The 16,966-nt window shown below is 44.2% G+C and overlaps 1 protein-coding gene across 1 annotated transcript in view; it reads left to right on the top strand.

The window, feature by feature from the left end:
- Nucleotides 1-16,966, top strand: part of ERP44 (endoplasmic reticulum protein 44) — a 105,229-nt gene that overhangs the window by 36,459 nt on the left and 51,804 nt on the right. The window contains exons 2-3 of the mRNA XM_089669456.1: nucleotides 1,143-1,215; nucleotides 14,829-14,868. Coding sequence (XP_089525582.1) covers nucleotides 1,143-1,215; nucleotides 14,829-14,868 — 113 coding nt within the window. The remainder of the gene's footprint in view (nucleotides 1-1,142; nucleotides 1,216-14,828; nucleotides 14,869-16,966) is intronic.

A 16,966-nucleotide genomic window follows, 5' to 3' on the forward strand; every position in this document is an offset into this window, starting at 1 on the left:
GCACAGGAGATGACCAGAGACTGCGGACAGCACAGGAGATGACCAGAGACTGCGGACAGCACAGGAGATGACCAGAGACTGCGGACACAGTGCAGGAGATGACCAGAGACTGCGGGGACAGTGCAGGAGACGACCAGAGACTGCGGGGACAGTGCAGGAGACGACCAGAGACTGCGGGGACAGTGCAGGAGACGACCAGAGACTGCGGGGACAGTGCAGGAGACGACCAGAGACTGCGGGGACAGTGCAGGAGACGACCAGAGACTGCGGGGACAGTACAGGAGACGACCAGAGACTGCGGGGACAGTACAGGAGACGACCAGAGACTGCGGGGACAGTACAGGAGACGACCAGAGACTGCGGGGACAGCTGATCACATGACCAAGCCGACATCTTCGGCTCTTTCCGTGGATCGGTGATCCGCTGTGTCCGATCTCCAGGAGCCACGCATGCGTGAGGTGAGAATGGGAGGACGTCATATGATGTCCTCCCAGAACGAGAGAGCCACCTTGCGTCTGTCATATTACTATATGGAGACTGTTAAAGATGTAGGAGATAAACAAAAAAAATACAAAATGTTCACTACAGGTTTAAAGCTGTAAAACTTGATATTTTGATTGCACCCTATTGCTATTAAGCTATTGCTGTTATGTTTAAATTGAAATAATAAAGCTACGTTATATTTGCAGTTTTTTATATTTTGGACTCTTTTTATTCTAAAGAAAAATGTAATTTCATAAACTTTAAGGGGGCGGGGTTGGGGGATGGGCCAGGGGTGGGGTTGGAGGCGGACCTGGGCAAGGTTGGGTGGGGCAACTGGTGGAGAGTAAGGTTTGTACCTGGCTAGTAGGTCTAGACTTGAAATTTTAAGCCCTGAATTTCAAAGTATATAAAAACAAAATACGATCTATATTCTGTTAGTGGATTCTGGTTGGCTATAGGTTACCGCACATTGCATTTAGGCACTTTTTACTTCTTGCATATTTATGGAATATCTACATGGGTTTTAGGAACCAAATTGTCTCATTTTAAGTATCATCGTAAACTTCCCCTCAGCCAGGAAAAATTACTATATACAACTGAATAGAATGTATATATGATTTTTCTTTTTGATGGTAATTTTTTTTTTCTACTGTCCACAGGCAACATGGGCTTGCACTCCACTAAAAGGTGATATTGTAAATCTAGAAAGTAACAACATAGATGACATTTTAGGTAAGTGATTCTCTGCATACATTGTTTTCTTCACAAATTCAAAAGTGTAGTGGTTGGGGTGATTGGAGGCAGGTTAGAATAATGTATATATGGCTTCTGTTGACATATACTGTATAGCTGATATTTCTGTTGTATGCATGGCTGCTTTAGAAGGCAAAATCTTAGATTTTAGAAACATTTATGCAGGCATGTGTATATATTTTTAATCATATATTTGTTAAAATTTAGAATTTTTCTACGAACAGATACAGTTAGATCCATATATATTTGGACACAGGCACAATTTTAGTTTTTTTCAGTTATTTACCAAAACATATTTAAACTATAGTTATATAATTGATATGGGCTGAAAGTTCACACTCTGAGGGTATGTACATCCAAATTGGAGGAAGGGTTTAGGAATTACAGCTCTTAAGAATAGCCATCCCCCCATTTTCAAGTGACCAAAAGTAATTGCACAATTTAATCAAAAGCTGTTTTATGGCCAGGTGTGGGCTACTCCTTTGTTATTTCTTTATCAGTTAAACAGGTAAAAGGTCTGGAGTTGATTCTAAGTGTGATATTTGCATTTGGAATCTATTGCTGTGGACCTACATCATGTGCTCAAAGGAGCTGTCCGTGCAAGTGAAACAAACCATTGTAAGGCTTCAAAAATGAAACCAATCCATCAGAGAGATGGCAGCAACATTAGAAGTGGACAAATCAACAGTTTGGTACATTCGGAGGGAAGAAGAACGCACTGGTGAGCTCAGCAACATAAAAAGGCATGGAAGACTACAGTGGTGGATGATCGCAGGATTCGCTCTATGGTAAAGAAAAACCCATTCACAACATCCAGACAAGTGAAGGACACTCTCCAGGAGGTGGGCGTATCATTGCCAAAGTCTACAATCAAGAGAAGACTTCACGGGAAAACATACAGAAATGTGTGGAGAAGGCTTGGAACAGCGCATGATCCAAAGCACACAATGTCATCTGTAAAACATGGTGGAGGCAGTGTGATGACATGGGCATGCATGGCTTCCAGTGGCACTGGGTCATTGGTGTTTATTGTTGATGTGACAGAAGCAGACAGATGAATTCTGCAGTGTTTAGAGATATACTGTCAGCACAGATTCAGCCAAATGCAGCAAAGTTGATTGGACGGCGCTTCACAGTACAGATGGACAATGATCCAAAACTCACTGCAAAAGCAACCCAGGAGCTTTTGAAGGAAAAGAAGTGGAATATTCTGCAATGGCCGAGTCAGTCACCTGATCTCAACCCAATTGAGCATGCATTTCACTTGCTGAAGGCAAAACTAAAGGCAGAAAGAACCACAAACAAAGAACAACTGAAGACGGCAGCAGTTAGAGCCTGGCAAAACATCAGAAAGGAGGAAACCCAGTCATTGGTAATGTCCATGGGTTCCAGACTTCAGGCAGTCATAGCCAGTAAAGTGTTCTCAACAAAATATTAAAAATGAACATTTTATTTAGATTATATTCATTTGTCCAATTACATTTGAGCCCCTGAAAATGTAGGGACTGTGTATAAAAATGGTTGCATTTCCTAAAATTTGTACTTGATATGTATGTTCAACTTGAAAAAGTCTGCACTTCATATTGATTTGGATTGTTTCATTTTAATTTATTCTGGTGGTATACGGAGCCAAAGGTATGAAAATTGTGCCGGTGTCCAAATATATATGGACCTAACTGTATGCCAGAAGTAGGCAGCCTTAAAGAGGTGGAGATTTATCTGAACAACATGGAAGAAGTCAAATATCACCGGGCACAATATCGTCCAGTGTCCCCTCATATCTGATTTAAATCTCTAATTGCCATACTACCGTGTCACAATTGCGTGCATTGCACAACAATAATGGGTTTAAATCGGGTGGTGAGGAGGCAACATATCGCCTCCTCAACACCTGTCAAACACACTCTGATTGCTTTGCAGAGGAGCAGCAGGGTCTGCTACACTTGTGAATGAGTCCTTAGTGGCATCTGCTAGCGGCACTCATAGGCCTTGTTCACATGTAAAGTAGGGGGTGGTAAAACTGTGGTTGAGCCATGGTTTTACCACTCTGAATCCCTACCCCCTTTAGCTGCTAAGGCAGCAACCAAAGGTGTACACATGCTGCATCCAGAATTACACCCCCTGTTGCTTTTGATGGGTGCTACTGCCTGTCAATTGAGAGCCATTCAAGTAAATGGGGCCACTCTGCAAGTGCCCCACAACTGCATGCTTCTACGGAGTCCAAAGGGGTTAAAGCAGGTGGTGAGAGAGCAACATACTGCTGCCTTTTTAACTCCTTGTTTGCTGTACTGCACAAGTTTGCAGGGCACTTACAGAACGGCCTCATTCACTTGAATGGGTCACAGTTGATTCTCTGGGATGGTGAGTCAGCAAGCCCTGACTGTGATCTATCAGCCACCTGGGCGAGATCTACTGGTAGATCACAATCTACTGGTTGCTGACCCCCAATAAATGCCAATACTGCAGTTTCATTGTGATATACGTATAACAGATTATAGTTTTCAGGTTAATTTACAGCGGAGTTCCAGCTTAAAAAAATAAAAATCAGCAGCTACAAAAACTGTAGCTGCTGACTTTTAAAATACAGTCCCTTACTTGTCCCTTGGTTCAGCGGTGTCCTTACCAAGGCTGGTTTCACCGGCCGTCTTCTCTCCCCAGCGCGGACATCTTTCGTGTGGGCACCCTGCTGTGAAAACTTGCAGCTTCACAGAGGGGTGCCCACTGTGCATGCGCGAGAAGCGCTGCACTTTATCAATGGCCCCATAGTCTTCTGGGACCTGTCGCGTGTCCCAGAAGACTACGGGGAGGGAGGGGAAGACAACTTTATCTTAGGTGATCGCAGCGAAAGTGGGAGTGGGTACCTATCCAATTCTGGTACTCGCTGCTCAAAGGTGCCAATCCTTAATGTGTGCAGAGGACAAAGACTTAAAGTGGAACTTCCCCTTTTGGGTGGAGCTCCGCATTGAAAAAAATGAAAAATTTACTTGACCAAAATTCGATTTGAAAGTTAAGTTCTGAAAAAGTATCTTAAAACTGAGAGAATTTTCATGACTTCCTAAACCAAAACAAAAACCACACACATACTTTTTTCACAAATCTAATTTCTAAAAAATGTGTTTTGTTTTTTTTTTGTTTTGTTTTTTTTTCCTATGGTACAATAATAGTGTGTTGTGATGGAACTGTTTGCACCTCCACTTTGGGGTGATGAAACATACCCACCCACAAAAATGTTAATTTGCTAATATAATAAAAAGCATGTATTTTGAGTCCTGTTCCACTGAGCAGTTATAGTGACATTAAAGCGTATGTCAAGGAAAAATGGGGAAAAAAATTCTCATCCATTGAGGGAAACAGGAAAGCTTAAACCTTTTGGGTTCTGTTTCTGCCTACAGAAGGATTAGACACTGGTAAGCATAAAAACTGTGGGCCAGCCAAGGATAACCCCTCCGATTATTTCCATGCTTCAGTTTTGCTAGTTCTATATAATAATAATATTATACAGTATTTATAAAGCGCCAACAGTTCGCTCAGCGCTGTACATTACAAAGGGGGACAGAACATGCGACAGAACAATAACAATACAATGTGATACACGAGGGGTTAGAGGGCCCTGCTCCTTCGAGCTTACAATCTAGGAGGGAGGGGATAGTGGTACAGGAGGGGAGTGGTAGGAAGAGTGGAGGAGGTCAGCAATTAGCAGGGGGTGGGGTAGGCTTCCCTGAAGAGGTGGGTTTTCAGGGTGCGCCTAAAGGAGAGGAGAGTGATAGTCTGATGGATTGGGGTAGGGAGTTCCAGAGGATGGGTAACACCCTGGAGAAATCCTGGAGGCGGGCATGGGAGGAGGAGACCAGGGAACTAGAGAGAAGGAGGTCCTGTGAGGAGCGGAGAGTGCGTGTTTGGTGGTACTTGGATATTAGGTCGGTGATGTAGTTTGGGGCAGTATGATGGACAGCTTTGTACGTCAGTGTTAAGATTTTGAATTTGATCTGTTGTGCAATTGGAAGCCAGTGGAGGGTTTTGGAGAGGTTCAGTTTAAGGAAGTGGAGCGACATCCAGTCTGATATGTCGTTTAGTAGGTTTGTAATTCAGGCAGAGACTGAGGGGGTGAGGCGAGGGGTTGAGAGATAGATTTGTGTGTCGTCGGCATAGAGGTGGTAGTTGAAGCCGGTAGAGTGTATGAGTTGGCCAAGGGAGGAGGTGTATATGGAGAAGAGAAGGGGCCCGAGGCCAGAGCCTTGGGGGACCCCAACAGAGGGGGAGTGAGGGGGAGGTGGTAACGTTATAGGTAACACTGAAGGAGTGTAGTGATAGGTAGGACGAGAGCCAGGAGAGAGCGGAATCTCTGAGGAGGAGGGGGTGGTCGACTGTGTCGAAGGTCGAGGAGTAGGAGCACTGAATAGTGGCCATTAGCTTTGGCGGTTAGAAGGTCGTTGGAGAGTTTGAGTAAGGCAGTTTCGGTGGAGTGCAGGGGACGGAAACCGGACTGTAGGGGATCGAGGAGGTTGTTGTCGTTGAGGTGGGAGCTTAGGCGATTGTAGGATAGATGGGATAGTAAAGACTGACCTATTTTGCTAGCACTTTTTTTTTTTCTTCACTCAAGACACTTTTCTACACCTCTACTGGAGGCCCCCCCCCTTTAATTCGCAGTGATCCAGTGCGGCCCTCATGGGTGCAGCCCTGGACTGTACTGCGTCTGGACCCTGCTGGCTGAAAATTGCAGGGCTATCCTTGAAGTGACCTTCAGGAACAGGATATTGCACGAAGCACTTTTCATACTTGGTTCTGGTTATGGTAGCTGTTAAGTGCTTTCTAGAGCCTTGGGTATTGCCCTTCCACTTGCCCCTGTTTCTGAAGACTCACTTTGTAAGAAGTCCAAGCATCAGAAGCATTTTCAACAATACAGACAAGAGAAAGAGAGGAAAAAAAACCCAACAAACTTTTCCTTCTCTTGTTACACCCAAAATCCCCCGACCCAATCCCAGTGCTATCCACCCACCTATTTCTTTTCCCTTATTTTCCCCAGTTCCTTCTCTTCCTTTATTTTTTTTTTCAAGATCGCCCTTTCCTCATCCCTTTTGTCCTACCTCCCGATCCCCCATCTTTTTTTTTATATATCATCTCTCTTTTCCTCATTCTCTAATCCTACCATTCAGCATATTTACTTGATCTGTTAATCTGACTTTTCCCATCTTTTTTTGAAATCTCTCCATTTTATCTTCCTCGATATGATCCAGTTCCTCCATCCTATAAATATAATTTACCCTTTTTATCCAGTCTTTTATTTTTGGTGCCTCCTGTTCCAGCCAGTATTTGGGTATCAATCCCTTGCTGCGTTTATTAGATGGAATACCATCAAATTTTTATATTTTTCTGCTGTAATCTCAGTTATATGACCTAAGCATATGCCCGGATCTTTCAAGATAATAATCCCCCAAATCTCTTGTATTAAGTGAATTATATCCTTCCAATATTCTTGTATTTTGGGACATTCCCACCAGATATGTGCCGTTGTGCCCTTAATCCCACATCCCCTCCAACACATTGGTGACTTCTCTATGTACTGCATGTGTGCCATACTCGGCGTATTATACCACCTCATTATGCATTTATAATTAATTTCCACCACCTTCATATCTGTAGCACCGTGTGTTAATGAAAATAGTTTCTTTTTTTGTTGCTCATTAAGTGATATTCCAAGTTCCTTTTCCCATTTCTCCAAATACAGTGGAGAAATAGACCCTGCCATTGCAGTAAGAATTTTATAAATACGGGAAGTTCCATGTTTCTGTATCCACTATACCATTTCACAAGTCTTATTTTTAATTTTCTCTATAAAATGTTTTAATTTTTTTTTTTCTCAGTGCTCTCATTAGATAATTACCAGGTCTATTCCCCCACTGATATCTTTCTCTTGCCATCCTATTAAATATTCTTCGCAATTGTTCCATTAGGCTACTTAGTTCTTCCCTTTTTTTATCACTTTCCGTTGATCTTTTGTTGTTCTCTTTTTATGTAGCTGTTCTAGTTCGTATAATTCACTTAGTAATGTATTTATTTTCTATCACCGTTCTTTCGTTTTTTCTGCACCCACTGCTATCAAAATTCTACTGATGTATGCCTTATGTGCTTCCCATACCGTAGCAATTGAGACTCCTTCAGTCTCATTTATTTCGAAGTATTCTATTTTTTTCTTTACTCTCAGTTCCGTCTCCTGATCCTGAAGGAGTGACTCATTTTATTTCCACATATTTAACATATCCTGTTCTCTTCCCCAAACTAACTTTATTGTGACCGGTGCATTGTCAGGTATTGTTACTTCTATGTTTACTTTAACCAACGACTCCAAGAGTCTATGTTCTATCAATATATAATCCAATCTCTAATACATTGCGTGGCCAGAAGAGTAAAACGTATAATCCTTTTCCTTAGGGTGTTAGTTCTCCATGCCTCTACCAGCTGACGCTGGTTTAGCGTACTTTGCATCGCTTTCAAACCTCTACTTCTATCTCTCTGCACACGTGACGTCTTATCAATCTGAGGGTCCATGCAACAATTAAAATCTCCTGCCACAATTAATTTACCTTAGAATATTCTTCAGATAGGCCATTGGATTTCTATTGGGGTTTGCCATTGTACATTCTTTTTCCTGTAACCTTTCCCTTAGGAACAGAAATCGATCTTCGTGGTCTATCAACTTATCCTCCAGTTTAAATCTTAGGTTTTTGGCTATACCAATTGCGACCTCTTTCGCACGCTTACTTGGTGAATTCTCTAAGGATCTTGTGCCTCTTCCCCGGGGTATTCAAACCCTTTACGTTATATGTCATAAAATTAATTTCCTCCATATTCCTTATGCTTTTCCTTGTTTCTTCCTCTTTCTTCTTTCCGCCATTAAATTCGGCCCAACAAGAGAATATTTGTCCATCAAAAGGAACTTGGGAATATTTCCCCCCCCCCCCCCCCCCATAACCCTTAGGCTCATAACTTGCCTTTGAATAGTTTGTGGTCCTAGTTCCACTGTCGATTCCAGACTAGGGTGGAGCTCTGACCACACCCACCCACCCTGGCCGCGGACTCAATCCCTGGACCGCGTGTCTGGATGCAAATATGACCTCCTGCTTCCCGCCTCTCTTCTAAAATTCTCAAACTAAAAGAGAAGGGGGGAAGGAGAGAGTGGGGAAAAAAAAACACACCGTAGTCGGTCCTCTCACGATCCTCCAACATCTCACTCTCTCTCCTTCTCCCCTCCGCCCATCTCAACTCTAATGTCCTCTCCTTCTAGAAACTAACTGCCAGTTCTGATTTTCTATTCCTTTATTCTCCTCCACACCTACTTCCCACCCTGGAATGTCTATTTTCTGTATTTCTAGTCTCTCACAAAAGTCTGCTAATTCTTATGGGAAAGTCAGTCTTGCGGAGCGGCCCTCTCTCCATCCAATTAAACATGCAAGAAATCCCCAGCTGTAGCGTACATTTTGTTTTCTCATTTGTTCTAGTAGTGGTTTCAACAATCTCCTTCTGGCCAGTGTTTCTGATGTTATATCCATGAAAATCTGTAAACCTGTATCTTCCTATTTTATTACTGGTCTCTCCTCTTATCTTCTTCCGTAGGTTCACTCTATCTTTATAATAATTAAATCGTACGATCACGTCTCTGGGCTTTTCACTCACAGTTCCTTCGGATCTTCCTATTCTATGTACTCTATTTTCAGATGCTCCGTTACTGGTCTGTCCATTATTGTATTAAACATTTTCCTCGTTATTTCCACCAGGTCTCCTTCTTGCGGAGTCTCGGGCAAGAGACTCCGCAAGAAGTGGAGACCTTTATATCTCTGTTCTCTTGATCTTCCAATTTGTATAGCAATCTTTTTGCTCCTTTCGCATCTCCTCCATCTGTTTTTTTTAGATTGAGGGAAAACTGGATAAACATGCCCAGGTAATAACCAGTTTCTTCTACCAGTGACAGCACTTGCCCCAGGTCTTTAAGTATTACTGACAGCTCTTGTTTTATGGACTGTTCCAATCTCAAAAACATTTCTGCAATCTCAATTTTGGTAAGCGTTTGTTCATCCTTCGGTTGTTCAACTTTTTCTGTAGCCAGCTCTCTTTCTACATCTTCAGTTTCTACACTTTGACTCCCATATTCCCATAGACAACTTGGAGCAATCCTTGATGCTTTTTTCAATTTCTCCTCTTCCTTTTACACCCTGTTGTCTCTCAGGGGTTTGACCCTCTGCACTTTTCTCTTGTGAGGGCATGTATTTTTTAATTGTACTTGCTTGAGATGTTTTAGAGCCCCCTCCTTTCCCAGCTTTAACCTTCATTGTAATAATGTATTTTCTCTATCTTTAATTCCAAGACAGGAAGCTTACTTTTGCGCAATCTATTAAGGTTATAACATGCCTAGACTAGTGTCCCAAAGATAGTCCTGTATCCACCAGTTTTTCTTTATGACTCACCATCCACAGAAGCCTGTCATATATCTCCTCTGTTTCATCTTCCTCTGTCCTTTCTGCTCCTGCTCTGGACACTGCTGTCGTCTCTCCTTCCTCCTCCCCGGAGCACTCAAGGGCATCCAAAGGTGGGCTGGTCTGATCTGTGGCTGTCACTGTTTGGGGGATCACCTTCTGTGGGTCACTGGGTCCTGATTATTTCCAGGATGGGTGAGCAGGCTCTCCTCCACTACATGATGTCCGGGCCTCCTGGTCACTTTCCACAGCCGCCAAGCATCCCACACTCTGCTTCCCAGCGTAGTCCGCCTCCTCACTCCATCCTCCGTCCACACTGCCGCCTCAAGCTGACGGCTTGCACCTCTCCCAGGTCAGACACTTCTGGGTGGGGCAGTAAGGCAGTCAAAAGCGCCCCGGGAGCTCACATCCTCCCGGGCATAGTTGTCACTGGCGGGTCACAGGGCCTCAGATGTTCCAGGGCTCTCACCACTAGCACCCTGTCGGCACCATGCTTGATCTCAGGTTTTGTTGCAGAAGGGGGTAATGCTGTGAAAATTGACCAAAGGCATCATGTGTGTGTTACACACTCCATTCTCTTTCTCACTGTACAATGTTGGGGAAGCATCTCCCCACTGCTGCTCCTGTCTGTTAAGAGCTCCCCCAAGCTTTTCCTGGCTATGTATACATTTTTTTGAGGATTTTCTTCAGAAATAGTCCATTCCCACTGTGGATCTGGCTGTGTCTCACCTTAGAGTGGAACTTCACTCTCTCAGTCAACATGGACTATTTTTAATCCTTTTGCTGCTAGCATTAGTAAATAGATTGGAAAGTATATCATATTTACTTGTTTTACATTTCTTCAGTTACTTCCTGGTGTTCACGCCTAGGCAAATGATTTCATACATCCCAGCAGTCTTCAGGAGGGGAGGGAGGGTTTTCAGCTTGGCTAATGCCTGAGCTAAAGGCAGATGGATTCCAGGAAGTAAATGCTACATGAATCATCTGCCCTTACTCAAGATGGCTACTGCCAGAAATGCTAGGCGGTGTTTTTCAAAATGATTTTTCAGTCATCTAAAGCATGGATACATGGGTGTATGTGTAAGTTTGGTTTGGATATTAACAAAGAATTAAATAGAATGTGACATTCCTCTCTACACTCACACACAGGGTGTTTTCTCATGTAAGACTGGTTGGCCTGAAGAGCTGCCCTACTTGTGCACTTTAATTTTTCCTGCCATTGCCAGCTGGCATGGTGATGGTTAAAGACTCCATAGGGCAGAGTATTACGCAGACATGTTCTGCATTCTCTTTCATCTTACAGCCTGAAAGCAGCACTATATAATTATGGCTGCTGCTTCTTTGATACCTTGAGAATTATCCAGTCTATGGTCTGGTTCCACTGCCTATCTACAACCCTTGTCAATGTCAGCTGTTTTAATTTGTGGGTATACAAGGCATTGTTTCACTTTGGATCTAATTGTTCTCTGCTCGTCTAGTCCCGTTACAATAGGTGGCCTCCGCCTATACTCGTACAACTAACAGCAATTTCCAAGTTTTCCCAGCAGGGACTGACGCCTGTATCATAGATCCTTGTATCCCCTATTACTATAGGGTAATTCTTAACCACCACAGAATTTGTATCGGTCTGTGTGCAGTTAATGCAAAAATCAAGCAAGGGTTCTAAACCCACCTGGATTCATTCTACCACTAACCCAGCTACTGTACTTTCATCCTTAAGTGGGCCTGAAGTTCCTACTACTATCTCTGATTCAAAGCCTTCACAGCTTCCTCCTGAAGAGTTTGTTTTTCAGCAAGTCCCATATGGCTCATAATTTCAAGAAATTGATCCTCCGATTCATGCAGTGCGTTCTACCCTGCAACTAGGGGATCAGCCTGTTGTTCCAGGCTTTGGGTCTTATAGAGTTGTAGCTACAAAGATCTTTCCATTACATTTGGTTTGTAATCCCAACCTTTTCTCATAAACATACCAGTCCTGACTTTCCTGTGCAAAAAGTTAGGGGTTTGGTTGACAGGCTTTGTCAGGGAATGGGAAGATCGCCGCGGCGATTGAATCTGCACATGCATAGAATCCTGACAAAACGTACAGGCTGGCGGGCACTAGGACCCAGGCGCGCCTGTCACCAATGATGGCGCCGGGCAAGCACTAGGACCCAGGAGCGCCTGTCAGGAGTCGGGCGGGCTATTTAAACCCGGCTCTTGCAATGCTCAAGTGCCGTATGGTCTTATCTGTGTTCCTGAGTTCCTGTGAGTAGATTTTGTTGCCAACCCTGCCTGACCCTGATTTGCTGTTCGTCTCCTGCTCTGATCCCTGGCTTTGTCTGACCATTCTCCTGTTTAACCCCATACGTTCTGACCTGTTGATGAACCCGGCTTGTGACCGGTTTATCCCTCTGCCTGCTGATTCTGTACTACACCGCCACCACTGTTACCGACCCGGCCTGCCCGACGCTGCTTCAGTTACCTCTTCACATCAGACTCTTAACCGCTATACACCTTCAACGGTGCCTCTACCACAGCTGGGTGAACCCAGGGGCCGCAACCTGGTCTCGGCCTGCTCCAAGTCCATCCCCACCATCAGGGGCCCTGGTGAACAAGCAGGTCGGAGCTTAGATTCCGCACCTTGGGGGATTCCGGTCTGTGGAGTGCTAGAGGCTACCGCGGTTGGATTCCTGACAGGCTTAGTCTTACCTGGTGACTTCTTTAGCAGTTTTCCTGCTCAGCCATCTTTTTCTCTAAAGGTGGAGGATTGTTTATCTTCCACTATTCTAGTTCGGGCTCCTTGTTCATTCAGTTCCCCCTTTTGGGATTTTTTTGCCGTGATCTGGAATACCTGGTTGGTTGTTGGTGTCAGTGTAATCCCCACGCCACATATCCAAGACTTACTACAGTCCCTCAATGTATGATAAAGAAATTATAATTTTTGTACTTTAAAATGTTTATTGAAGCCCACTGAGGGACACAAGTCCCACCCTTCTGTGTTATTGGCCTTATATACTGCTTGCTCACAAAATAGCATGGTAGTTGAAGGGGGGGGTTATACAGGGGCTGAACTAATATTTTTGTTCTGCCAGTCTAAATTTTCTGTAGGCATCAGCATAGCCCACATGTCAGAGACTTGTACAGTCTTTTTGTCCCCCAATGAACTTGAAACAGATATTACAAGAAGTGAAAAAAAACAAACGTATAAAGCTTCTATAACCCAATTCTTTCAAGGATGTACAGTATGTATCGGACAAAACCAGAACAAATAAAGAGTTTGACAGGGTTTGCCCATGCAGTGAAAAGACGCTGTGTATTTCTGGTCTCCCAGATGTCCTAGAGCTGCATACAGCCACCCATAGACATGAATGGGGGAAGACTGTACACTGCTTTGTGCAGCTATTTGCTCACTGTGTGTGTGTGTTTGCGCTACTTACCGTATTTTTCGCCGTATAAGACGCACCTGATCATAAGACGCACCTAGGTTTTAGAGGCAGAAAACAGGAAAGAAAAAATTCGGAACTAATGGACTGCAGACATAGTACAGGAGATGACCAGAGACTGCGGACAGCACAGGGATGACCAGAGACTGCGGACAGCACAGGGATGACCAGAGACTGCGGACAGCACAGGGATGACCAGAGACTGCGGACAGCACAGGGATGACCAGAGACTGCGGACAGCACAGGGATGACCAGAGACTGCGGACAGCACAGGAGATGACCAGAGACTGCGGACAGCACAGGAGATGACCAGAGACTGCGGACAGCACAGGGATGACCAGAGACTGCGGACAGCACAGGGATGACCAGAGACTGCGGACAGCACAGGGATGACCAGAGACTGCGGACAGCACAGGGGATGACCAGAGACTGCGGACAGCACAGGAGATGACCAGAGACTGCGGACAGCACAGGAGATGACCAGAGACTGCGGACAGCACAGGAGATGACCAGAGACTGCGGACAGCACAGGGATGACCAGAGACTGCGGACAGCACAGGGATGACCAGAGACTGCGGACAGCACAGATGACTGCTGACCTTTGGGGAGGTGGGGAGCGGGTACCTGAATTTGACAGGTACCCGCTCTTACTTACAAAAGTTTTTGTTTGATCTTACCTGTTCCTCGATCCAGCCGCGCGCTGTCTTCCCGGCTTCTGTAATGGCGCTCGGCATGACAACCGGGTGCCCAGTGCTCATGAGCGAGAAGCACTTGGCGGCTTCTGGGATCTGTCATGTGTCCCAGGTACCGCCTTACCATTCACAAAAAGCACCGCTTCTTGCGCATGCGCACTTGGCACCCGGCTGTCATGCCCACACTACAGAAGCCAGGAAGACAGCACGCCGCTGGATAGAGGAACAGGTAAGGTCCCGCTGCACAGCTGAGCGGCCGGCCCGGTATTCTGACACGGCCGCGGTGGAAATACCGGACCGGCCGCTCCATATTCGCCTTATAAGACGCACTGACATTTCTTCCCCAGTTTTGGGGAAGAAAAAGTGCGTCTTATACGGCGAAAAATACGGTAATGCAAATAGCTGCTTACAGCCACCTTCACCCATTCATGTCTATGGTTTGCTATACGCAGCTTTAGCACATCTGGGACACCAGTAATATGCAGTGTCTTTTAAGCTGTATGGGCAAATGCACTCATGTGCGTGTTGCCTTATGGAATGCACTACTGTTTGACTCCCTATTCTGTAAAATAAGGTGTGTGTCTATACCTCTAGATCAGTGGTTCTCAACCTGTGGGTCGCGACCCCTTTGGGGGTCGAACGACCCTTTCACAGGGGTCCCCTAAGACCATCAGAAAACACATATTTCCGATGTGTAAAGAGCAGCTACTGTGTAGAAGGCAGCTGCTGTGTTGAAAGCAGCTACTCTGTTAAATGCAGCTACTGTGTTGAAAGCAGCAGTATTGGAGGTAAAACGACACTCATGAATTATAATTACTGGGTAAATAATTTTATGGTTGGGGGTCACCACAACATGAGGAACTGTATTAAAGGGTCACGGCATTAGGAAGGTTGAGAACCACTGCTCTAGATGATGGTTGTTTAAAAGAAACTAGAAGATGAGAAATATAAGCTCTTGCATATTTAATAAAATAAAAAGCTATTTGTTTTTCCCTTTTTTGTTCCAGGTAATGCAGATGTCGCTTTAGTTAATTTTTATGCTGACTGGTATGTGTTTAATTTATATCTCAAACATTTTTACATCTGTGTATTTCTGTAGTGTTTTAAGTATTTAATTTCTGATCCTGAAAAATGTACGTAAAATCATTTGAAGAAATGAGTCCCCTTTATCAGTGTCTTCTAAAATTATGATTCCTGCTTCCAGCTTTCCCAGTATAGACATTCTTTCCTGAAAAGAAGTGTTACATTAGTCTTTTGAAGGCTATTATTTATCAAGATCATGGTTTAGTTAGCAATAGTAAGTCCCATTCTATTGAACTTGTTCTGTAATGTTAAAAATGTGTTGCTGCCTATACAAACAACTTTTTTGGTTACAGCGAGTCCCTCATACTGAGCATACATCATCATTTATAATGATACCGGTAACTATTGCCTTAAAGCAGGGGTGTCAAACTCCATTTTCATCACGGGCCTTATCAGCATTATGGTTGCCCTCAAAGGGCCAGTTGTATCTGTAAGACTAGATGTCCAAAACACCCCCCCCCCCCCCATTACATCAGATATCAAGAAACCCACACCCTCCCAAACATCACCGTGCACCCCCTTTGGGGGCAGAGCTGGAAAGCAGAAAGTGCAGGGTCTGGAGGAGGACCAGAGGAGGAGTGGAGTCCGTTACCAGAATCTGCTGAATGCTGAGACCAGGGGAGGCAGAGATGAGGGGGTGCTGCAGCTGCACTGAGAGGTGCAGGATTTGGCAGAGGAGTTCTGTTCTCCTCTCTGCTACCGACTGCTGAGACAAGGTGGGGGCGGAGACCAGGGGTTACCTGCAGGAGAGGTGCAAGAGACACATGAATTGGCTTGGAGGGCTGGATTTGGCCCACGGACCTTGTGCTTGACACCTGTGCCTTAAAGGATAAGTTCACCTTTTGTAACATGTTGCACCCTTATTTTGGGTGTACCATGTTACTTTGGAGCACTTCCCTGCAACCCCCTCAAGTGACAGGTTTACAAAGAATATTCTGCTGCGAATGAAAACATCGGTCTGAGACTTTGTTTTGCTAGTTTTTATATGTGTGATTCAAACTGTGCCTTAATTTTAGAGAGAACGCCCAGTTTAGGACCAAATTTAGATGTGCTGCAGACTCTACAACCCCTCTAAAAAAAACAATCAGTGATGAACAGTTTTTCAGAGATATGACAGACAGGGAGAAGGCGATATATCGCCTCCTCACCGCATGATTCACTCCTATAAATGCCTCACAACTGTGTGCACTATACATGTTTGCAGCTCTATCTTATTCATTTGAATGGGTTGCGTTTTTGGCAGCTGTATAAAGAGGTTAAATTGGTGCTGTGGCATGTATACACCCCTAATCACCTTTTAAGGGGGATTGGGGAAGAGCGCATATGTCACACTTTTTTTTTTTTTTTTTTTTTTTCTTTCTTTAAATCTCTTGCAGTAGTATGTTATGATTTTTAATAGGGATACACTGATACCGGTTTTATCTGTGAGTACAAGTACCGATAATTTTGGTCAAATCCAACACAACAAACACTTTACTACTGTGCTAGGAAAGGACTCAGTAGACCCAATAGGAATGTTCTGGAATTTTCTGGAATATGCACTGCTTGCTGCCCTCAACAGACCGGGGTGGTCCAAATACACTGGATACAAATGGAGAAACAGAAAAAGGACGCACCGACCTAGTGCATTATCGTTTAAAATAATTTATTGAAGAAACAAAATAGGTATCATACTCACAATGGACATATTAACACAGGCATGTCAAACTGAACAAGATGTATGATCCAAACAACATCTGAGTCCATACGTTGGAACCCTGGATGACCAACTGTCTAACTCGTTTCGAAAACACAACCTCTTCCTCAGAGCCAACACTGAGGAAGAGGTTGTGTCCTCGAAACGCGTTAGCCAGTTGGTCATCCAGGGTTCCAACGTATGGACTCAGATGTTGTTTGGATCATACATCTTGTTCAGTTTGACATGCCTGTGTTAATATGTCCATTGTGAGTATGATACCTATTTTGTTTCTTCAATAAATTATTTTAAACGATAATGCACTAGGTCTGTGCGCCCTTTTTGTGTTTCTCCATTTGTATCCAATTTTGGTCAGATACTTGGCGA

This window comes from Staurois parvus, unplaced genomic scaffold (assembly GCF_062004578.1).
Source record: "Staurois parvus isolate SC_StPar_1 unplaced genomic scaffold, SC_StPar_1.0 ptg000077l, whole genome shotgun sequence".
In the NCBI taxonomy this organism is placed as follows: Eukaryota; Metazoa; Chordata; class Amphibia; order Anura; family Ranidae; genus Staurois; species Staurois parvus.